This window comes from Alternaria infectoria (assembly GCF_024043175.1).
Source record: "Alternaria infectoria strain BMP 0036 chromosome Unknown scaffold_1, whole genome shotgun sequence".
Lineage (NCBI taxonomy): Eukaryota > Fungi > Ascomycota > Dothideomycetes > Pleosporales > Pleosporaceae > Alternaria > Alternaria infectoria.
In genome coordinates, this window is record NW_026250690.1 from 422432 (window position 1) to 444344 (window position 21913).

The 21913-nt window shown below is 53.3% G+C and overlaps 8 protein-coding genes across 8 annotated transcripts; 3 read left to right on the top strand and 5 right to left on the bottom strand.

Moving 5' to 3' along the window:
* Nucleotides 1-480: 480 nt before the first annotated feature.
* On the bottom strand, nucleotides 481-2996 carry J4E92_000157 (uncharacterized protein; the record flags this gene model as incomplete). The annotated part of the gene is made up of 2 exons (XM_051491576.1): nucleotides 481-2413; nucleotides 2464-2996. The coding sequence occupies 2 exons, from the start codon at nucleotides 2994-2996 to the stop codon at nucleotides 481-483; spliced, it is 2466 nt and encodes an 821-aa protein (XP_051357088.1).
* Nucleotides 2997-4516: 1520 nt separating this feature from the next.
* On the bottom strand, nucleotides 4517-5919 carry UBX1 (UBX domain-containing protein 1; the record flags this gene model as incomplete). Its single annotated transcript, XM_051491577.1, has 3 exons — nucleotides 4517-5267; nucleotides 5315-5787; nucleotides 5845-5919. The coding sequence occupies 3 exons, from the start codon at nucleotides 5917-5919 to the stop codon at nucleotides 4517-4519; spliced, it is 1299 nt and encodes a 432-aa protein (XP_051357089.1).
* A 632-nt stretch (nucleotides 5920-6551) lies between these two features.
* On the top strand, nucleotides 6552-7026 carry J4E92_000159 (uncharacterized protein; the record flags this gene model as incomplete). Its single annotated transcript, XM_051491578.1, has 2 exons — nucleotides 6552-6821; nucleotides 6898-7026. 2 exons carry the CDS (start codon nucleotides 6552-6554, stop codon nucleotides 7024-7026), a joined length of 399 nt encoding a protein of 132 aa, XP_051357090.1.
* Nucleotides 7027-7394: 368 nt separating this feature from the next.
* J4E92_000160 (uncharacterized protein) lies at nucleotides 7395-9008 on the bottom strand (the record flags this gene model as incomplete). The annotated part of the gene is made up of 2 exons (XM_051491579.1): nucleotides 7395-8069; nucleotides 8130-9008. 2 exons carry the CDS (start codon nucleotides 9006-9008, stop codon nucleotides 7395-7397), a joined length of 1554 nt encoding a protein of 517 aa, XP_051357091.1.
* Nucleotides 9009-9875: 867 nt separating this feature from the next.
* On the bottom strand, nucleotides 9876-14888 carry J4E92_000161 (uncharacterized protein; the record flags this gene model as incomplete). The annotated part of the gene is made up of 2 exons (XM_051491580.1): nucleotides 9876-10773; nucleotides 10822-14888. The coding sequence occupies 2 exons, from the start codon at nucleotides 14886-14888 to the stop codon at nucleotides 9876-9878; spliced, it is 4965 nt and encodes a 1654-aa protein (XP_051357092.1).
* A 1090-nt stretch (nucleotides 14889-15978) lies between these two features.
* On the top strand, nucleotides 15979-17076 carry SLX1 (Slx4p interacting protein; the record flags this gene model as incomplete). Its single annotated transcript, XM_051491581.1, has 1 exon — nucleotides 15979-17076. The coding sequence occupies one exon, from the start codon at nucleotides 15979-15981 to the stop codon at nucleotides 17074-17076; it is 1098 nt and encodes a 365-aa protein (XP_051357093.1).
* Nucleotides 17077-17103: 27 nt separating this feature from the next.
* J4E92_000163 (uncharacterized protein) lies at nucleotides 17104-17894 on the bottom strand (the record flags this gene model as incomplete). The annotated part of the gene is made up of 3 exons (XM_051491582.1): nucleotides 17104-17521; nucleotides 17577-17685; nucleotides 17771-17894. The coding sequence occupies 3 exons, from the start codon at nucleotides 17892-17894 to the stop codon at nucleotides 17104-17106; spliced, it is 651 nt and encodes a 216-aa protein (XP_051357094.1).
* A 522-nt stretch (nucleotides 17895-18416) lies between these two features.
* Nucleotides 18417-21668, top strand: J4E92_000164 (uncharacterized protein; the record flags this gene model as incomplete). Its single annotated transcript, XM_051491583.1, has 2 exons — nucleotides 18417-19305; nucleotides 20170-21668. The coding sequence occupies 2 exons, from the start codon at nucleotides 18417-18419 to the stop codon at nucleotides 21666-21668; spliced, it is 2388 nt and encodes a 795-aa protein (XP_051357095.1).
* Nucleotides 21669-21913: the final 245 nt, after the last annotated feature.

Genomic DNA, 21913 nt, shown 5'->3' on the forward strand with positions numbered 1-21913 from the left:
AGTAATCCTTATACATTTCAAAAAAAGATGCCATCTATATCTAACCACGCCTCTCAGGCGATTCAGAAAGATCTATCAACAAGCTGACGATGAGTGTCAAAACCACTGATGCCGTAAATAGTTTGCCAAGAGCGCCAAAATATATGTCCAGCAAATGCTTGTAACCCCTAAGATAACAACAAAGGTACCCAGCAGACATCTTCAGGTCTGGTAACAAAACGAAACGAAGAGGGAGAAAGAGGAAACAGGTATCAGTTGAGAAGGTCAAAGGAAAAAAAGAGTACAAAGCATGACTTATGCTCCGCCCATGCTTTTGGTAGAGAAGGCAAAAGTGGCAAATAGGATGGCGCTCAATCCCTTCCTGCTATACACACAGATAAATACTGGTGTTCAGATAATATTCGTGTCAACACGGCGCTGCGGTGGTCGTTGGTCATGTGAGACCTGGTATTGCGTTCCGTTCCATTCCGTTCATCTCGTTCAAGGCTTTTCCTTGTACTTAGCCATCCTCTTTACGGGATGGAGTAGCATACCCGGTATGCACATCCTCTTCTGCTCCAGCTCGCCGTCAGAGCCTGGTCCACCATCGATCTTTTCTGACTCTCCCCAGTTTTGTTGGACTATGGGCCAGTTGAGCCATCGTCGGTATAGGTTACGTGGGAAGCGTGACGCATAGTACCAGCTCCAGCCTTGGAAATTAAACTCGCGATCGTGGTTGTAGGGTGAGTCGGCTTCTTCGGTCCAGGCGCCTTGACGGCTTTCTAATGCTTCACCTGTCTCTTCATCGACGGTCGATGCGGTATCAAAGATGGCTTCGGTGTATGCAGCGGGCCAGTGGCGATCGTTGAAGATCGGGTGAGGTGCGTATACGGCTTTCAAACCGTGTTGGAGTGCAACTGTCGAGGGCCACATCTCGGCCTGCATACTGCGTCCGACCAAGTTCTCCTCATGCATAGCTTGCAGCATCTTCTTGCTGAAACGTACGACTGTGTTGATGAAAGTCCGGCGATCAATCTGTTCGAAGATAGGGTGAGTGAACCAATCGGCCTGGCCATCCTCTGGCGTGAAGATTGGTCGGATGTGAGGCAGGTAGTTCCAGATCTTATCCTTGTAAGACCAAGTCGTGTTCCTAGGGTCCCACATCGGAAGAAGAGTGATGAAGTCCGCAGGCTCACCAACACCCCACTCGAAGTTGTCTTCCTCCATAGTCGTGGGTGGTGTAGGGCCTAGTGGCTTCTGGGGAGGGATGGCAAGTCTCCATGGCCGTGGTCCCCATACGGGTGGTGGGATGAGCGAGTTTGCAGATGCGTTCAAGACGTCTTTGTGTGTGTTTTCGACGTACGATTGGTAGTCTCCATGTACGCTCGGAAGATAGTATCGCTTGTTGCGCTCCCACAATAGCTTCCTCGGTTGTTTGTCCGCGAACTCGCTGATCTTCTCGAAGAAGTGATAGTGGTGTCCAGTGTATCTAGCGTCTGTTTCCCAGTTCCAGACGTAATCAAATTCGGGGTGCGTAAGACTGAACCATTGTAGACACATGAATTGCTGCCAATAGACCTGCCAGTCCATAACCTTGGGATACCATTTCGGGAAGATGGATTCTGACCATAGGATAGCAATGTCGCGCAGTTCCTCAGGTACGTTTTCTTTTAGGATGCGATCGTATTCATACTGGCTGTCGAAGATGGGTGCATCTCTGTCCTTGACGTGGACATAGAGGTAAACTTGGTATTCACCGCCGGACTGGAGGGAGAGCTCGGAGACCATGGCGCGAATGGCGGTGATGTCGTTCTCTTCGTAGTTGTATCCGGTCCAGGCACGGATGAGAATGGCTGTACGGTGGTGGTACTTCTTCTCGCTGTCATCGCGGTTCTCCAAGTTGCTTCGGCTCGTGTCTGTGGGGATCGCAAACGCCGACGACGCCGCCGCGGGCTCAGGTAGGACAGTGCTGGGAATCTTCACGATTGGCGACCTGGCCTTGGGCCGGTAGCGCTCCTTGTTCCGCTCAAGACAATCGTCTTGCAGCGCACCCCAGTTCACCTGAGGCCACTCGGGGACAGTAGCGGGCGCCTTCCAGTTCTTGACCTCCTCTGGGAACTCATCGTCACCATATCCGTACGGACCGTATCGTGAGTATCGGTCGAAGCAGACATCGTCGTCGAGTCCGATGACATCATAACCACCAGCGTATACCGGGGGAAAGTCCTCGGGTATGCCGCGGTAGACCTGGACCTCGTCGTCGGTGCTCTCGTTAAGGGGTTTGCCGCGCGGACCCAGACAAGCCACGTATTCACCGTGCCACTTCTGCTTCCACTTTGGGGTATTGTACTTGGGGAACGGCTTGTATGCGATCGGATCAGAGGCAATCGTGTCGTTCAGCTTATCATGGCTAGACTCGTAGATGCGATAATCCCTGCATACGATTAGAACCACCACTGTTGCGCGCAAAGTATGTACACTTACAAATCGAATTGTTCCCACCGGTTCGGGTCGTACTTCTTGTCGACGTAGTCGCCGAATGGCGGCCAGTGACCACTCCAGCTCGGTCGCGGCCAGTCCAGCATCTTCGCCATGTACTGCTTCCAGTTGGATGGTGTTGGGTAGGGAGGGATGAAAGAGCCTGTCCTCGACGGTGCCGTCACCCAAGGCGGGTAAGGCTTGGTGGGCTTCGACGCGTCGACCTCAGGTTCGCGCGAGGTCTCCATTGGCGGCAGCATAACCTCTGCCGGCTCTGCTGGCGATTGCGCATCTACGGGGCTGGGCATGGCGCCAGGAATGGGCACGGCATTATGCCACGCATCCTCGAGATGCGCCTGCGCCTCGCCTGGACTTTCATTCAGGAGCTCCTGTGTCGGCGGTCTGTTCCCCGAGTTGAAGAGCGGCATGCGCTCGTACACCTTCTCGTTCGCCCATGGACTCTGCTGTAGGACGGCGAAGATGAAAACCAATGCTATAAAGGAAACTATCGCAAATCTGCGGGGTGATCGGACAAACATGATGTCGATGTTGTTCGTATTCGTATCGTTTAGTGGTGCACACTAACCTTATGCCGGTATGGTACCTAGTGTACTGGGGTAGTCGTAGGATTTACCGATAATGTAAAAGCTGCATCGCTTGAGGTTGCGGAGGTGTAGCGCGAAAGAAGGACTAGCGACTGATGGCGAGGAGGTGTGGTGAAGTGGTGCAGGTGGTAAGGACCGTGGGTGTTAAAGATGGCGGCGAAGCTCTGGTGAAGGCGCTGCCGAGCGATGCTAGCTTGGATGCAAAGGAAAGGAAGGCGGGGCCGACTACAGTGAAGAGGGCAAGAAGGATGGTCAATCCGTCTATCTGTGTCGGTCGTTCCTGCCGCACGTGAACTCGGGAAAGGGCCGGTGGAATGCTAGAAAGAGCGAACGGGATCGATCGAGGAATGCAAGCCTCAAGAGAAAAAACCGCAGACGATGATTAGACGGAAATGACGATACCAAGAGCGCGGGACAAGACTACTCGACAGGGTACGAAATTGCACGAGCAGAAGAAGCGTCGAACACTCTCAAACGGCAGTACGCGGCCAGAGCCTCGTCGATCTGGGAATCCCCATCGGTTTTGCACCAAGACGCCTTAACCCCCAACTCCCGCGCCGCCTCCCGCCCCGTGCTGCAAGGTACTCCAGGGGGAGGGCTGACGCGTTGCACACTGTTGATCGCCTAACGACGAGCAGAGGTTGCGTCTGAGTGGTGCCATGTCGTCCTTGAAGTCGGTGCTTGCGCGTTTCGCAAAATCTTCCGAGCGGCAGAGCCGTCGCACCATGGCCGCTGCTCATCTATCCGCAGGAAGGATTCACTAGGACTCAACTAGCAGCCACGACTGATATGCCAACCAGCCTGCCCAGCACGCCACCCCCCACTGCTGATGCTATCTGGGGGCGCACGCAAATAACATTCAGCACTCGACGGGCGACATTCTAAGCCCGCCCGGCGGTATAATTAGAGATAAGAGAAGGAGCGAAGGCGTCTATTACCCAAGCGAAATGCAGCGACTCTGTGGTCGTCATCTTATTCAGCCGATCCAACGGACATGGCGATACAGTCCCACAGTGAACCCTGCAGCAGCGACCTGAATCGAAAGATAATGTTGGAGACTGGAGAAACGTTCTTCGGCCCTTCTGTCCAGACAAATTAACGATGTGCAAACACAATGCTAAACGTCCCGCCAATCGTGAGGCTACTGCTAAACTCACGACTGCGGTGCGACGCGCCGCGCACACGTCAAGCTTCATGCAGTGCAATGCACCATGCCAGATAACAACGGGTACCACATTTGGCAGGTTGTGCAATTATGTGCACCCTGCAGCATCGATATTGTCATGAATGCTATCCAGCTACCGTTCCCAAATCTATCCTGCATTTTGCCATAACGCCTTTGCAGATGATATTGCCATGATCAGCACACGCTTTCTACGTTTGCATCCTCCATTGCCCGCACCCGCAATATAAACGGCAGTCCGGACTCGAGTGCATCCACGTACATTGCGCCCTCACTTCCACTTCTGTACCACTACACCACCACGTTTGAACTCTGGAATGTCACCCAGCACTTGGGCCTTGTCCGTCAGCTCGTTGCTGGGGAACGTGGTCATGAGCGCCCACTCGCGATCCTGACTGGCCGGGCTAGCCCTGCCGACAAAGTCGTAGACGTCGCCAATAGTGTGTGTAGTGTTGAACCGCGAGGTCAGCCGTGTACCGTCACCAAGGCGTAGCTGGAGCGTGAGGGTAGGAGCCGATGAGTCGACGTCGACGGTAGGTTGCGCAGAGGCGGCTGGAGTCGAGGCTGCCGTGCTACTTGAAGCTGCCGGTGCCATGGGAGCAGCCGCTGAGCTTGCACCAGGGGTGGGGCTGCCCAGACGGTTTCCGCTACCCGAGAAGGGAACGTACTTCTTCTTTGGCTTCTTGTAGTCCTCGTCCTTGTGCGCGTGCACTTCGACATCCACCTCCTGGCCGTGTTCTACATTGAGAATATGCAATGGAGCGTGGCCCGTGTTGATCATCTCCAGTGTACGTGCGTTGGCCGGGTCATCGTACCGGAACAGGTCGCCGTCGTCGACTGAGAAGCCGTCGCGCCAGAGGTGAAGCTCGCGGTGGGCGCGCGGGGGCGGTGCGGGGATGTTGGCGGTGGGGTCTGGAATGGTTCGGGAGGGAGCATCATCGCCTCCCAGGGTAGTACCTGCGCCACGGAAATGAGAGGAACTGGCGGGCTGCTCCTCGTCACCGCCTGGTCGGGGAGCGTTCCTGCGCTTGTTAGCTGGAGTGGCCCAAACGATGCTGGGCCGGCTTACTGTCGTGCGCGCTTCAGGATGTTGTTGATCTGATCGCGCGGATTTGACTGGTTTGGGTTCTGAACGGCAAGACCTGACTTCTCACCACCGGCGAAGAAGTCCTGGTTCTCATCATCAGGGTTCTCGTCGTCATCGTCGTCATCATGGGCGTGTCCGTGTCCGCCACCTGATGACTGGAGGTCCCTAAGCGTCCGCGCACCTGCTACGCCCCTCTGGGCAGGCTGTCCACGAGCAGCAGCAGGCTGCGACGATGATCGAGATGCTTCGGGCGCAGGGGAAGGTACATATGCGCCCCCGAGAGTGCGCCCTCCACCAGCTCCTTGGGGCACACTGGGAGCGTCTGTGTTTGACTCGTCACCAGCCATGTTGACGTCTGGTTCGGAAGCGTCGTCTTGCTGTTCGGCCGATTCGTCGAAGAAGAGAGATGCAGCGAGGGTGAGATCTCCGTTGGAGGCGTTCAAGTAGCGTTCTGCCTGTTCTTTGTGTGAGTGAACAGCTCCGATAGCTTCGATGAGCTTCCATCAACATACTGTTGCGGGATCGAGGCCAGTCAGACTAGCAAGCTGAGCAATGAGAGCGTCTTGGTCGGGGGCAGCTTCAGACATAACAGCGTAGTAATGCTGCCGTTGAAGATGAGGGTAGTGGCGTGGTTGGTGGCTTGGACGCGTTGGTTGACTGCGGTGGGGTCTATGTAAACTCAGGGCGGGCTTTTAGGTACCTACCGCAGGCGGTAGCTGGTGACGTCGCTTGCTCGCTCTCGACATTCACCGCGAATCACAAACACAGTCGATGCGAGTTACCTTGTTAATCAACAACTAGATAAGTTGGTCATAAGACTTCCGTGATTCTCTCTTAGACTCTAAAGATATGTCTGCCAATAAGCCGCTTAGACCTTGACATGCAGCACCTTCCGATGTGCATGAAAGTTCCGAGATAATGCCAAGGCCGGAATTAATGTGAGCCTCATCAACACCTCGAGCAGCAACCTCGGGACTGTCGCGCACTACGAAACACGCGCGTCAGTAAACTCTTCCTTGCGTAGTCGGCAACTCAACACGTCAATCGACAGTATCTGACTGTCGACATACTCCCGCCCGATCAAGCCAACCTCGCGCCGTCCTCCGCATCACCTCCGCGTGGGGCTCTAGCACCCATCCAGCACCTAGCATCCAGCATCCACCACCAGCCTACCTCCCACCACTCACCACCCAATCCCTCTCCAATCACCCCACCCACCATGGCCGACGCCACCAACCTCACCGAATCCGGCATAACCATTCCCTCGGACAGCGAAAACTACGACGCAAACAACGAGCTCACCTCCTCCCCCGAATCCGCATCCTCAAGTTCCACACCCCTGATCCTCTACAAGCCACCCACAATATGGGGCCTGCTCCGCGGCGCAGCGATAAACCTCTTCTTGCCGTTTGTCAACGGGCTCATGTTGGGTTTTGGCGAGTTGGTCGCGAATGAGGCGGCGTATCGGTTGGGGTGGAGTGGTACTAAGGTATGTTTGCTGTATGGAAGAAGAAGAGGGTTTCATGGATGTTTCGGGTGCAATACTGATTAATATGTGATACTAGATATTCCCGACTCATCGCTCTGGAGCCGATTCCAGGCGCGTGGGACCAGGCGTGGAGATGCGAGCGGATCCTGTGGAGCGGAGGAGGAGGAATGGCCAGGAGCTGGATATGTACACGTCGCTGGAGTAGATGGGCAGTGCAAGGGGAGGTGGAGATCCTGGAGACGTATCTGTATATACGAGTGCAATCAACGGCATTGCGTTCAAAGGCATCCCGTTTTATCTTGGGATCAATTGAATCAAATTCGAGCTGTCTTCGTTTCAAGCATGGTTACGAACGAGAGTTGGAATCGCAGACGAGCTTTCGATGCATTCCCAAACTGCAAACACCCATCCGTCCAAGATTTGATCAGGAGCATATGCGTCTCTTAGTATTTATACAAAATCTCTCGCTATGCGTATCAAACAACTCCCAGTGCTTTTGGAGATGCACCTACTACTAACACAAGGTCCAACACGCGTATATCATACATGGCCGTCCACATCTCCGACACGTCTCTATTGCCTATTTTGGAACCTGCGTCTCCTCTCAATCTCGTAATCATCAGCCCTCTTCTTCCTCCTGGCCTCCTCGGGTGACATCTTCTTGTCTCCAAAGCCCATAGACCTCATAAAGCGATCCATGCCGTTGCCCGTCCGCCTCCAGATGTAGGCAAGGCGGTAGTTTCTGCGGTAGTAGTCCAGCTTCTCGCTGATTGGCTTGCCTTTGGCACCTTCCTCGAAATCGATGTCCCGGTCAGGATATTCCGTGTCGATCGTCTTGGGTACCTCCGTCTTGAGATGCGCAGGTAGGGCAACTCCGGATTTGATGTTGATGCCGGACAACTGGCGACGGTTCATCGGGGCTGCTTTGCGGGTGGGTGGCTGGTAACGAGCCCTGCCATCGGCTCCCTTGACTTGACTCAACTTCGCCTCTCCTTTGACGACTTTGCTGTAAAGCTCGTTGCTCTCTTTGCTGGGTAGCGGTCGAATACCAATGAATTTTCTGAAACCATTCTGGCGAAGCAGCCAACCAGTTAAACCGCCCATAATACCGGACATCAGGAAGTAGAGTTGGAGAGCAGAGGCCTGGAAAGCGGTGGCAACACCGAGGAAGACGGATAAACCAGTGAAAATCTTTTGACGTGTAACTGCCTGGGCTGTATCGGGCTGCACACCAGTCTCACCTCCGGTCTATTCAGTGTGTCAGTAAGGTGAGAGCATCGTTCAAGAGTATAGACTTGCCTTGAAAACTGTATACATGATGGCTGAAGTTGCAGCCGGTAAGATGAAGTAAGGGTCGCGGTTGCTCAGATCGGTGAACCACAGAAAGCCATCATGCGCCATGCCGGGGACGGGCAGGTCAGCCATAGCCCTTAGGAATCTGAAGGCGGCAAATCCAATCCAGGCTTGCGCGATCATGAAACCTCCAGTGGCAAGCATACCTCCTACGTAGGGCTTCATGATTGCGGCCTGCTGCATCTTGTATAGATCGGCCTGTTGCTTGTCACCTCGAGCAAGGGCAGCCTCCATCTTCTCTTGTATAGGCTTGGTAACGGGTGCCAGTGAAGACATAACTGCCATCTTGTCTGAGCTCGCAGCCTGGAGCACGAAGGTCGTGCAACGGACAACGACACCAGCAGCAATGATGGAGCCAGCCCAGCCCATGCCTGACTGTAGGTAGATGGTTTCGATGCACTTCTCGAACAGAGTCGTCATACCCCAGCCGTAGTCAAGACCCAATTCCTGCAATTGTCCAGAATGATCGATGAGACGAGTGGGATCAATCTCGGCTGTGGGGAGAGTGTCCTTGACTGGCTCAGCATCGAATAGAGTGTCGAGTGTCTTGGGTTCCGTCAATGTTGACGCGCCGTCTACTACCGCCTCGGCAGGCGCGACTGCTCCATCCACGACGGCGGGCTTGTCAATAGCTGCAGGGGCGAGCTCGGGCGTAGACGTGGTGACGACAGGCTCTGCGTGTTGTCGCGCAAACTCGGAGACGGGACGGTGCGAGAATTCGGCGATGGGGACGCGGTCGGCGGGTGTGAGAGAGCTGGCATCGACGGGACCGCTAGACTTTCCCCAGCTCCAAGGAGCATACCATGAGGCGTTTCGGACGGATGATGCACTCATCATGACATTATGGGTTCGGCTCGCGCCCGATTTCCACAGCGCTGACTGGAGCGGGCTCGTTCGACATGATGGGCCGGTGAGGTTCGCAGTTCGGGGAAGGGACGAAAACTACCACAATTAGCAATTACAACAAGTCGGCTCTGATTTGGTGTTGTGCAGAAGGATGGTCATAGACAAGGTACTGGGCGAGTTGTATACGAGAACGCGGGTGTGAATTTGACGAAGCGGGCAGTGGAATTCGCAGATGCGCACCTTCCTTGTAGCATTGGTCCGTAAGACTGTCGACTGTCGTGAGGCCGAAGGCGCAAACTGGGCCGGCCGCAGCCCTCTACTTGGAAGCATTGCGATGTGTCGTCCGCCGTCGTCCATGACCAGCATCGGCTTAGAAAAGTCGAGTGCACGGACGCCCCAGTAGCGCGTTCCAAGCAAACCTCCGAGATCCCCGCATCATCATGCCCACAACCCACGGACAGTAATCATCACATCACACATCACCACATTGTCAATGATCAGATTGTTGCATTATGAGTTCATTATCGAACATAGATTTAGTACCCGAGTCTTTCTACGCCTGTTCTGGGTATGTCGGCCAGTAGCCCTGTCGTGCTCCCTAACACCCCTCTGATGCAGTAAGCAGCGCTGAAGTAACACGTATAACGAACGCTGCAGTAGTTGCGGCACAACTACCGCACGTCCATAATCGGACATGATGAAGTAAAAGACAATGCTAAAAACAACAGTCGTGGAAACCCGACTCAAGCAAAAATGAACCGTGTTGTACAACGATCCTTGCCGTACGCCCCTAGGATGCTATTGAGAAATTATGCACCATAATTCTGGCGTCCGTGGCGTATAGCCGTCAGACTTCTAGTCCATGTAGTTGTTGCCTTCGGTGACAGCCAGTGCCTCTTCTGCCTGACCGCCACCCATTTCCATCGCTTCGCCAAACATCTCATGTCCACTATTTGAGCTCTTGAAGGGGTCTTGCATGGGACTAGTTGGAGCTGCGGGCCCTGAACTCTCAAAAAGACCTGGGTCGAGAGGCGCAATCGATGAAGAGCCGCTGAAATTAAGTGGAGCACTCGTAGCAAATGTGGGCGAGTTGTTGAATGTAGAGGTCGTGGTAGTGTTGAAGTACTCGCTGCTTTCACCCTCAGGTTGACCTTGACGAGGCTCACCGGGTGGAGTATGCGACTGTTCAGCGGCGCCCGACGGGTTGCTCGGTGGCTTCTCTCCATCCTTGCGCTTGAATTGATGGGTTTTGGTTTTGAGGTGCTGCGGGAGGTCGTCCGGATTCGTAATGCCCAACTGGCTCATGAGCTTCTGCTGCTTCGTCGGCCGCGGCTTACGTGTAGAGAGAGACACTTGCAGGATAGGCGGCGGTGTCGGGGCCACTGGTGCCCATTTGTGTAGTTCTTGGCGGAAGAAGTTAATCTCGTTCGAGAGAAGAATCTCAGCACCCTCAAGCTTCCGTAGGTAGAATCGTTGGGTAGTAAGTTCATCAGGGCTTGACATCAATGGGTTGATATATCGCGCGACGTACTCCCGGAACCTGGTACCGTGCTCGATCAGCGAGTCCAGTGTTTCCTCTTCCTCTGGTTGGAATGGCAAACCGGGGACTTCGTCCTGCCAAAGCTGGAGATCCTCAAGTTTTGGGCGAGTCGCATCGCGAGGAATCTTGACACGATAATCGCAGATAGGGCATGTGTACTTGTCGTCCTCTTTGACTTTTCCGCGGGCGATCTTCAGGCACTTGCCGTGATACCTATCATTGTTAGTGCATAGATTCTTGATGTAGAATAAGTCATCTTACCATTCGTGACACAATTCGCACTCGATCATCATACCAGCTTCAGGTTTCCGACAGATACAGAAAACGTCTCGACTGGACAAGGGGCCGTCCTCCTCTTCTCCGTCGGCCGGGCTCTGTTCACGGGACGCGGGCTCTACGGGCATTCGAGGCTGGTCTCCCAAATCGAAGCAGGATCGATTACGCTCATCGACTTGTTTCATGTGCGCGTGTAGGATATGCAAGGGCGCGTTGGCTTTGCCAAAGAGCTTCTTTCCTCGCCTCATCCAATCTTCATGTCGCTTCTGCTCCTTCTCAAGGTCGTTTGTGCCATTGGGCTTTCCATTCAGCGCATTCAAAGACTCCATGGCGTTGCGGACCTCCATGTATTTTGGCCGTTGTGAGAAGTCCTGATTCTTGCTTCGCTCATACAGAGACATGATCAGCTCTTGTGCATCTCGTTGTTTCTTTAATATGGCATCCATCGCGGCTCGGGTCTCTGGTGTTACGGGCAGATTGGTCGCTTGCTTGGAGAAGGCATCGAGTTGCTGATAATGCACGTTCTCCACTTCCATGAGCTCCTTCGCCTTCTTCTCCCAGAACTCACCTTGATCTTTCTTCTCTTGCAAGAAGCGAAGGTCAGGATGATGCTCTGGCATGCCCACTTCAATGCCGTTCTTGATGAGTTCGCCAACTTCTTGGAGCGTCGGCGCAGGCTTTACCTTGAAGTCCTGTGCCTCTTGGAGCCACTTCAACTGCTGGACTACCTTTTCGAGAGATTCAAGCTCAGGTAGATCGACGTTGAAACCCTTGCCTTCTTCCAGGAGCTCGTCTAGCCGTGCAATGCTTTGCTCGGAAGTGCGCTCGCGTAAAGCGGTGCGTGCTCTGGTCTGGAATTCGACAATGCTTTCAGCGCGTTCTCGGAGCGTAGTTATTTCCGGGCTATCGAACCCTAGATCTTTTGCCTGATTGAGAAGCTTTTGTATGTTCTCCACATTGCGATATTCGCGATCTTTCTCGTCTGCCTCAGCAACAGCCGACTTGCTTGGTCGTCCTCTTCCCGGACGCTCTGCCTTGCGACGAGCTTGTTGCTTCCGAGTGGTGTAAGAGGTAGCTTCATCAGCAACTTCCTGGCATTTCTCGACGAAATCTTTCAGATCCTGGAGACCGCTCAAGTCCCAGTCGATCTTCTCGCCTTCGTGCAGGAGCGCACGTAAGGACTTCAATTGAGGTCGAGGCCCCTCGGAAAGCAAAGCCTCCATCTTTGCCTCCCAAACTTCGGGTGTGCTTGCTTTGTCGACAATCTTTTGTACCAGCGCATCAAGATCGTCCTCCTGCATGCGGTATACGAGCTTGTGTTGGAGCTTAGCTCCGGAGTAACGCTCAGCTTCCGGGGAGTCTTGACAACATTCAAACCATCCAGCGTGCTGTAGACACAAAACCTTCTTGGTCTTCTTGCAGTAGAAGCGAGACAGATAGCCATATGATTTGCAGAAGGCACAAATCAATTCATCCTCATGCATGTCGGCATCATCGATGATAAAGTCGAGTTCGCAGGAGCCCCCGGCATTGCCAGTACCGTCAACTTTGCAAGTATGCGCTCTCGCAGCTTTGTGTTTGTCCAGGAATTCATCGCGTATCCGTGACTCTCTGGCAAGCATTCGCTCCATCGCAGGGGCAAGCCACTTGGCAGTCTTGATGGTTGTGTCCTTGCGTGATGCTGCTGCCAGCAGTAGCTCGTCGTGAGAGAAGCATGGTTGACGGCGGTAATCCTGAAGGCGTTGAACTCCGTGCTCTCCAAACGGCTCCCAGTCGCTCGGCGCGAAGTTTACAGCTTCGTTCAAATTGAAGCCATGATTGAACCCGGCATGATAGGCTTCTGGGAAGGTTATTACAAACTCCCCAGCACGTTGGTCGATCGCATAGACTCTAACACCAGCCTTCAAGAGTTGCTCGGGAGTCAACAGCGTCACGAGCTGGAACAAGAGATCTGGCTGGCTCTCAAACAGTTCTGGTACAGCTTCACGCATGGCTTGCTCGAACTTTTCGGTGTCCTCGGCTGGTACGCCGTACCATGTCTTGGTAGCGCCAAAATGTTGATAATTTGCTGAATACGTGTAGTGGTCCTCCGCATGCCAGCAAAAGGTCGAGAACACCATGCCCACGTATAACCAGGGTACGGTCATACCTGAGATGTCGGACTTGATATGGCGGAAAAGCGAATCTGGTGCATAGGGCAATACAGTCAAGTTCCATGGATCGGTCGAGTAGGGGTCGCGTGGGTTCTTCTCTATAGTTGGGAAGCCACTTCCGTGTGTCGTGGAATGTATGTCTGCTCCATACTCTACTTCGACTGTCTCCGTAACGTTCGCAACAGAATGCCAGAACTCACGTTCTACATCATCTTCAGTAACTGGTTTTGGCAAATTGGTGACCGGATCAAAGGCCGTCTTGCCGACGAAGTGATTCTGCTTGAATAGCTGGGCTCGTTCCTGGAACTGCTTGAGCGAGTAAATGCCCCCTTCTTCAAATCCAAACTCGCCTGTGCCTACGAGACATCTAGGGCAGTGCCAGTCGTATGCAGGGATAGCCTTGATGGGTGGGTCCAAGCAAGAACCATGGTAACCAGCGTCGCAGCTGTCGCAAAGTAGGATGTTCTGAGGGTCGTTGTCGGTACCGCAAGTCTCGCATCGGTCGCCAGGTCTGTCGTCGGCTGATCGAACGCGTGGGAAAGTTCGACTGGGGGTCGACTGCCGAGGCTGAGTCATGTGTGAACCCGCTACGGTAGGAGGAGCATCCTTTTTGAGTCGCTTGCTACGCCGCCCGTTTGCCTCATCCACATCGTCGTTTGCACTACTCTCCGGATCCTGAGAGAAGGTTCGCTTCAGTTGGTTGAAATGCTGCCCATTGGCTAGCGGGGTCAAGCCGGCTCCAGGCGGTCTGAAGTCCGGGGTGTTGTCAGCTGAGAGCATGGGACTGCCAGCATTGCGCAAAGGTGTCGACGTGCGCGATTCCAGCACATCTCGATGTATCGCACTCGGCGGATTCGCCGCAGTAAAAGTACTAGGTGTGGATGGTTGTGTAGACGGCTTTTGTGCTGAGTGCGCGTTGACCGCTGTGAAGCCTCCAGAGTTCACTGGTGTGAAGCCCGTCTGCATGGCAGGTCGTGAGAGCTCTGGTGGTGGAGTTGGCACAGAGTCACCCTGCAGTGTTGCGTTCAGCGCTGCTGAGGCTCGCATAGCCGGTGACTCGGCAGCGTTGGCGACAGGCGTACCCTGCAGCGATTTCTTTATGGGCGAATGGGCTGGTGACGGTGTGAATGGTCCGCCATGCTCGTACTCCAGCATCTGCTGCACACCAGGTTTGACGAGCCGCAGATACTCCTCGTATGGGTGCAGCCATTTCTGATACGAGTTTTTGAGCGATGTCGATAGCGAAGACATTATCTTGCCGCTGTAGCCGAGGTCGCGTCCGATTTCAGCCCATTTCTTCTGCTTGCAAACACGTTCGAATCCACCTCGCTTCTCAACGGCCTTCTTCAGTTTATAGAGATCCAATGGGCGCTTGTCCACACTGGGAAATCGAGTGAGACTGTGGCCATGTTGCTTGTGGAATTTGGCGAGCTGATCGAGATAGTTCAAGTTGGCACGCGTGCCACCTTCAACCGAGTTGAGTTCCTGTCGCCGCGTGCGGAAGTGGAAGCGCTCAGTATCGATAGCGAATGGCGGCTTCCAGCTGTCTGGTGGGACAATCTTGACGATGCCGTACTTTTGCCCTTCTTCGCGAATGCTTTGGATGTATGCCACAGGGTCCTTGAACTGCTCGGCTGTCGGTCGATATGTGGGAGATTCGCGCAGGCCAAAAAGACGGTTCTGTTTGGGAGGCAGGTGGTTTGGCGCTCCATGTCCTCTGCGCTCCACGGTAGCAAGATCCAGCGGCGCTGCCTTGCGCGCGCTCAGAGGAATCGTGCTGGCCGCACTCGGCTGCGCACCATTCGTTGCAGGCGCCGCAGCACCACCCATTCTAGATTTTGATGCGCCAGCTGCTGCGTCGGGTGTTCCACTGTCCGTGGCAACTCGAAAGGTAGTCATAGTGGCGCCCGTTGGGGTCCCGCCGGGGGGCATGAAATCGACCATAGTCTTCTTGCTCATGCATCAAGCGCTGTCGCTGCGTGCAGCCCTAATTGCAGCCTCGTAACGAGATACGAGATGGTTTGGAAGGTGTAGCGATTGTCGTCGGGCGTGATTCGGTCGGTGGTGGGCGCTATCGAAGAGATATAGGCGTAGGCATGGGGCCTCTACAGCGGCAGGCGACCGCTTTCGGCCGCTTGGACTGTGCAATTCACTCGTAACAGAGGCGAATGCCAGTGCGACTAGAGAGTTGTCTGTTAGCGACCGTCGTGGTTGTGGCAGCACGTGCACAGCGAGGTTGGCAAGGCGAGGTGGAGGAGATATGGAGAGGATGGATGGGTCCGCTGAAGGGTGCGAGATTCCCGCTAACGGCGGATGCATATCACGCCCGCCCAACCTGGTACCGAACCCAGAACAGCAGGGCACGGCTAATATTATGCACGACGCTTCGACTCTGTGCGTCACATCGATGGAGACATACAGAGCATTTCAAGTCAATACATTTTATCGCATTGATGCGGCATCGAGATGCCACCTTGGAGTGCAGTCGTGTGGTGAAGTATGAGAGCTACGTCGTGCCGATCTGGCGACTGCACGCAAGGCTGCCGACCTCACCTCCTCGGCCTTTCTTTTGCGCCGCATTCTACCATGATGACGACCAGCGAACTACATTGGCTCCCAGAACAAGCACATATTGATCTGACTCAGATGCTCTCCATTGCGACTTACTTCTTCTTACTTTCCATTGTGAACACATGCACGGCCATCTTCGCCACTTGTTTGCACCACCATACTGCATCTCGAAACAACAAGCGTAACAGTAGCAGCATTGCGCATTCATATCATACTGTCGCGGTCTTTCCATCTCTGAGTTAAATTCATCTCGACGCCTGAACTGCTGCAGGTGAGGTCGGGAGCAAGGTTGTCTCATCGGGAGGCACTCCAGCCAACCAATCACGACACACTCCATCTGCACCATCCCGTCAGCCCTAACTGGTCGCTGCACGCTTTTGGATGCGATCAACAAGGACATCGCGACTTCATCTTTGTCATGAACTCAATCATGGCCGACTCTGTCAAAATCGAAAGCCGGCCCATCCCAGCCTTCTACTGTTGTTACCTGCTCCGCTCCAAAAACCGAAAAGCCTTCTACATCGGCAGCACCCCCAATCCGGCGCGTCGTCTAGGCCAGCACAATGGCTCAAGCAAGGGCGGCGCGAAGCGTACATCAATGCAGGGGAAGCGGCCGTGGGAGATGACGTGCATCGTTACTGGCTTCCCCTCCAGAGCCGCCGCGTTGCAATTCGAATGGGCGTGGCAAAACACGCACGCCACCCGACACATAGAGCGTGAGGTGCGCGACGCGAGGCTGGAGGAGCTTCAAAAAGGCAGAAAGAACCCTTCACCAGTCAAAAGACCGCGACCACCCATGTCACTGGAAGCGCGGCTGAAGAATCTGCATCATCTGTTAGGTGTCGGGAGTTTCAGCCGATGGCCGCTGAACATCCGTTTCTTCGCCCAGGACGTATTCGCGCAATGGGAGAAGCACATTTCTAAAATGAAGACGAAGCTGCGAAAGGACATAACCATCAGAGTGACGCCGGCTGAGCTGCCCAAACTTGCACCGGATGTGCAGAGCGAGATGCGCACGCACTTCATTCCAGAAATAATACGAGCGATCCCCGTGGCGTATGAGGATTGCAAGGCACATGTCGAGAAGTCGAAGAACATTCTAGGAGATGGCCAAAAACGCACCTGTGGTGTTTGCAGATTAGGCATGAGTGCTGAGGAATCGCTTGTGCTGGTGTGTCCGGTAGAAACGTGCCGCGCAGTATCGCATATGGCTTGCATGTCACAAAAGTTCCTCGCAGAAGAAAAGAATGTCGATGCGCTCATTCCAATCCAAGGGACATGTCCGAGCTGCCATGCTTCCCTGAGATGGTCAGACCTTATGAAAGAGCTCAGTTTGCGCATGTACGGCGAAGAAGAGCTGAAAGTAATGTTCAAAACAAAGCGGAAGAAGAAGTCGGATGGAACAGTCGAAGAGGACGCGGAGGAGTTTCCAGACATTGACGAACTCGAAATTGACATGGACGAAGACCTCGATGAGACATGGGGGGAGAACGTGAACGACGACGAGGACAAGTGATCCTGCTTCAATCTCAGATGAGAACATCTACCACCCTTCCACCGTTCCCAGCGGCACCTGTCCTTTCGCAACCCGCTCAATACACCTATCAACCTCCTGTCTAATCTTCGCCGCCACATCCGTCATACTCTCGCCCGCATCGATGCGCACAAAGTCCTCGCCCTCCTTCTTTTGCATCATCGTCTCGAACAGCTCGCGCACACGATCCTGTATCTCCTTCTTTTCGTACTTCTCGGTACCATAGCCACCTCGTTTCGCAGCGTCGTCAGCAGAGATGTCAAGGAAGAGACACAAGTCAGGACGTGGAAGCCCGACTTCAGGTTTTCGGCACCATTCAAGGCTCATGCTGGGGTTTTGCTTGGCAGCGGAGTATACGCAGCCGCTGTAGTAATAGCGGTCTACGATTATTGTTGTTCCGGCTGCGAGATCGGCTTGGATAGAGGGTCTGGAGTATACGTTTAGACTTGAAGTTGAGGCGTAGTTGAAGATGTTTGACTTACACTGCTTCCCACCGATTTGCAGAAAACAGGAGGTGTATGACATGGTCGTCTTGATCGCTCTGGCCACTCAAGTAACTGTCGATCATCTGGCCAATCGGTGTCGTCCTATCTGTATACTACATCAGCGTTCAGCCCCATCCGATGAAAGGTGCATTCACGCGTCAGCGAATGGCTCTCTATCTACGCGCACGTACCAGGGAACCGCATATGCCGCACCTTGATCCCATCGTTTTGCAGATCTTCAACCAGCATCTGACATTGTGTTGATTTGCCTGCGCGATCTAGACCCTCGAACACTATGAGTTTACCTCGCGCCATGTTGTGGGGTTTGTGATACAAGAGGTCGTTCCCTGCAGCGATTAAAGCGCGGCTGAAGCGAGGCGTTGGTGGGGCCATTGCCACCCGGGCGCTAGCGACGAACTCATAATCACGGGCGGCGTCCATGCGAGCGTTGACCTTCAATGTTCTTCGAATATGCGAAAACAGGATACGCTCCTCTTCCCATTCGTCCACGTTACATGTGTGCATATCCTGTAAGCGATACAGGTGAGAACCCAGCAATGTGATCGAATCGAAGCAGCCAACGACCGGTGAACCGAAGATATCTTTGCAGCATGATACTTGAAGTATGCAGACTGCGCAAAACCAATAACATGGTTGGTTCACGGCTGTGCGAAGTCTGACATGCATACAACGGTCCCTACTGGCCGACGAGGTTGCCTACCGCGGAGAGGAGACAAGGCTGAAGCGGGGTTTGTCTGCATTCAAATATTGCGAGAGAACTGACAGAAACTCACCTCTTTGCGGCCATTAACAAATACAATGAGTAGGACCAACATCATGGAGCCTCCTATCGCCGATCTCGCGCGACTGAACGTCAACGACGCGAGAGAAAACAATGCTCTAACCGATATCGTGCAAACAAGCACGATGAATGCTGAGCCAGCGGACTGGAAAATCATGGCGTGGCAAGCATGCCAGCAAGGACGTTCTGTTGATGTCAAGTCAATCCTGAGGAACTTGGAGCCTCAAGATGTCTCGCACTTCGTCAATGCCAGGGGCGAGGACGACAACACCGCCTTGATAATTGTTGCGGCTGTGGCTCATAAAGATGTGGCATGCGCGACAATCATTCCTGTCCTGCTGGAAGCGGGTGCCGATATCAACGCCAAGAACAAAAAAGGTCGGACTGCCTTGATGGAAGCAGCACTATGGGGAGGACTAGCAGCAGTCAAAGCTCTGCTGAAATGGAAGCGAGGCGTTCCCGTCAACGCAAGCTTGGAAGACAACTTCGGACTTAGTGCCATTGAACTGGCTGGGACGGACAGTAAACTCGCAACCGAGAGAAAAAATCGATGTGCTCATGGCAAAAATGTGCAAACACTTCTGGATGGGAAACTACGGATCCGCATCGTAAAGTTGTTGAAACCCGTTGACAATGGAAAGAATGTGCCAAGATCTACTCGACATGTGAGCATGCAGAAGCGTATTGAAGATGGCAAAGACAGAATTGATGCAGACATCTTGAAGGAAACCCAGGCAAAGCTGAAGGCTGCGGAAGACTTGGCTAAACGCCACCTGGCTGATCTGGAAAAGACAAGAAGGGAGCTAAGAAAGAAGGAAGGGGAGCTCGTAAGAGAGCACTCGAAGTTAATGAACGCCCAGACCGACATGAACGATGTCTACGCAAAGTTTCGACCACCGAGCCGAAGCAACGTCGACAGAGCTGGTCAAAAGCCCCACTTCAGGAAAAGAAGGATGTCTATCAAACCCTCTTGGTTCAGATTCGATTTCACGATGACTTTTGATGTCGAGCCTGTGTGGAAGGACGCAACAATGGCGTACATGAAGATAAACGAAAAACATTTCTTCGCGAAAAACGGGAAAGCTCATGACACCCAAGATGGTTACATCTCAGGAGAGGGTTACTCGGCAAAAGCTTTCCAGTTACTCAAACTTTTGGGGTGTCGTCACGACTCAACATATTCTCAGCACGTTGAGCCACAGCTCATGGCCCTATACGTGGAAGATTTTCGAAACAGCAATAGCATGACATTGGTCCAATTTACAGAGCATCAGCCTACAGAAACGCTTTACGGGCACGGTAATCGGCTGGTAGTGGAGATATTTGTCAGTGCACGGCCTTGTCCAAAATGCGTGGAGCATACGGAGACGATAAACGTAGTTGCAAGGATGCATGGTTTCGAATTTGCGCTTATGCATACTGCATGTTAGCAATGGAACTGGGAGTTCACAGTTGTTTTTAGTATATAGACATGGTATAATTCGAACCGCCTTGATGCTGGGAAAGTGGTCACTACGTGTTCGTATCGTGTTGCCAGGCTTCACGCCTCCGCCGGTAGCGCTTTATACGGAACTTCAATCCTGCCTGTTCATTGCCGCCGCGCAAACAAATCACTGCCTTGAAACCGCATTCGGTTCTTTGCGATGCTGAGGAGATCGTGCAGGCGTATTCTTGAAAGAACTACAGGTTGCGAGCACTATCACGCTTGTTATCGAAGAGTAACAGCAAACAAGCCATGCAGCGGTTTATATGCCCACACTTTGTCTGATATTATGAGAATGATCACAGAAGCTCTCGCCATCATGTCTACACAGGCAGTCATACCCTGCGATGCCGCGCTAGAGGAGCTTAAGAGACCATGGTCCGCGACTACGTTAACAGAAACTCAACAACAGCGTCGATCAGACGTAGCCAGTGCGAAGATATTGTGGTCCCAAGTTTTGGTGGAGTTTCGGCAGAAGCAAGGAATGACCGTCAAGAATTACAATCTCAGAAGAAAGAGGCAGCCGTTCTTCCAGTTCTTAGATCTACCCGGTGAGCTTCGCAACATGATATACGACATCTGCCTGGACAACGAGAAGACGACAAGAAACCCTGATATGACGAAGAGGACGCGGGTTTATCGAGGATCAATGGGAAGCAAGAGCTTCTTAGACCACAACATACGGCAAAAGCGCGTAAAAGACATCCGCGCGCGAAAGCCGACCAGAGAACATAGGAAGCAAGATGCCGCTCGAAAAGTTGCGCTCGAAAAGATTGTAGAGAGAAAACTTAAGCACGCAATTCGTTCGAGGGACGGACTCACAGTTGGCGCCCATGAAGCTTTCTACCTGTACAAACTGGAGCACAACATGTATACCTTGCCATCAAAGAGGGTGACAGATGGCCAAAACAACCACGACCAAGGCATATTCAATTCGGGCAACAGGACAACGAAGAAAGGTGTCCTGGAGATCGACGTCAGAGGCAACCTAGTCGACGACCTTCCGATGCTTTCCTATGTCGATCGTGCAATCTTCTCCGAAACCCTGTTCCTCTACTACTCCACGGTGAGAGAAGGTCTGTGGATCAAATGGACAGTCCGGAACTTGGACTTCTTCCCTTTCCTGCGATTCTACCAGGCATTCACCAGGGGTGACAACGCGGTCGAAATTCCACCTTCGAGACTGCACATTGAGTTCGACAAGGAGAAGGAGGAGACTGACGACGGCCTACATGCGAAGAAGTTTGTCCATGTAAAGAGACTGGTCGAGCTGCACTGGCTGGACGGCTTCCCACTCTGGGGCTGCTTAACCGGGTTATCTGATCGTCAAGATTGCAAGGGACCGTTCGGAGACTACATGTACTCTGTCCGCCAGGTCGTGGCGTTGTACCGGATTGACCACGAAGCTTGGAAGTCGCTCTCCGTCGAATACCTTCGCCGTTGTGAGGCAATGGGTGATGACGACGCTTTGGAGAGTGACTTCGCAACACTCTCCGATGCCGAGCTTGTTGAAGCAGTCATCGATATGCTATGTGGAGCGATCGAGTACAACCTTGGGTATACAGGCAGCTATGCACGAATTGGTCGCGATCAGACTGAGTGGGATCAAGATGTCTTCGAAACTTTCAGGTATAAGGGATCGCATGTCAGGACGGCTTATGAGAAAGAGCATGCGATTGTTCGTGTTGTCAGCCTGTATCAGAAGAAGGTCGACAGGACACTGCGGGATCGGCTGGGGGAGGTGTACGAGGATTGGGAGAGTGTTCCAGATGACGCGCTCATTCCTGAAGGGGTGGTGTTGTGATAGTACAGATAGATCGTAATATCTCTGCTTATGGCACATTGTTGGCGCCTTCATGTGTGCCCAGGTGAGATCGTCGCGCAAAAGCCGATGCCTGTTCAACTTCATCGAGCAAACGGGACACGGAACGTCGGGATTAACAAAGACTGGTTCCTCACATGTCTAGAACTGTAGTGCTGACATCGCGATACATCCGAAAAGTCTCCTTTGGTGTGTGATGAATCTCTCCGAGTTTGTGCCTGGCGAAT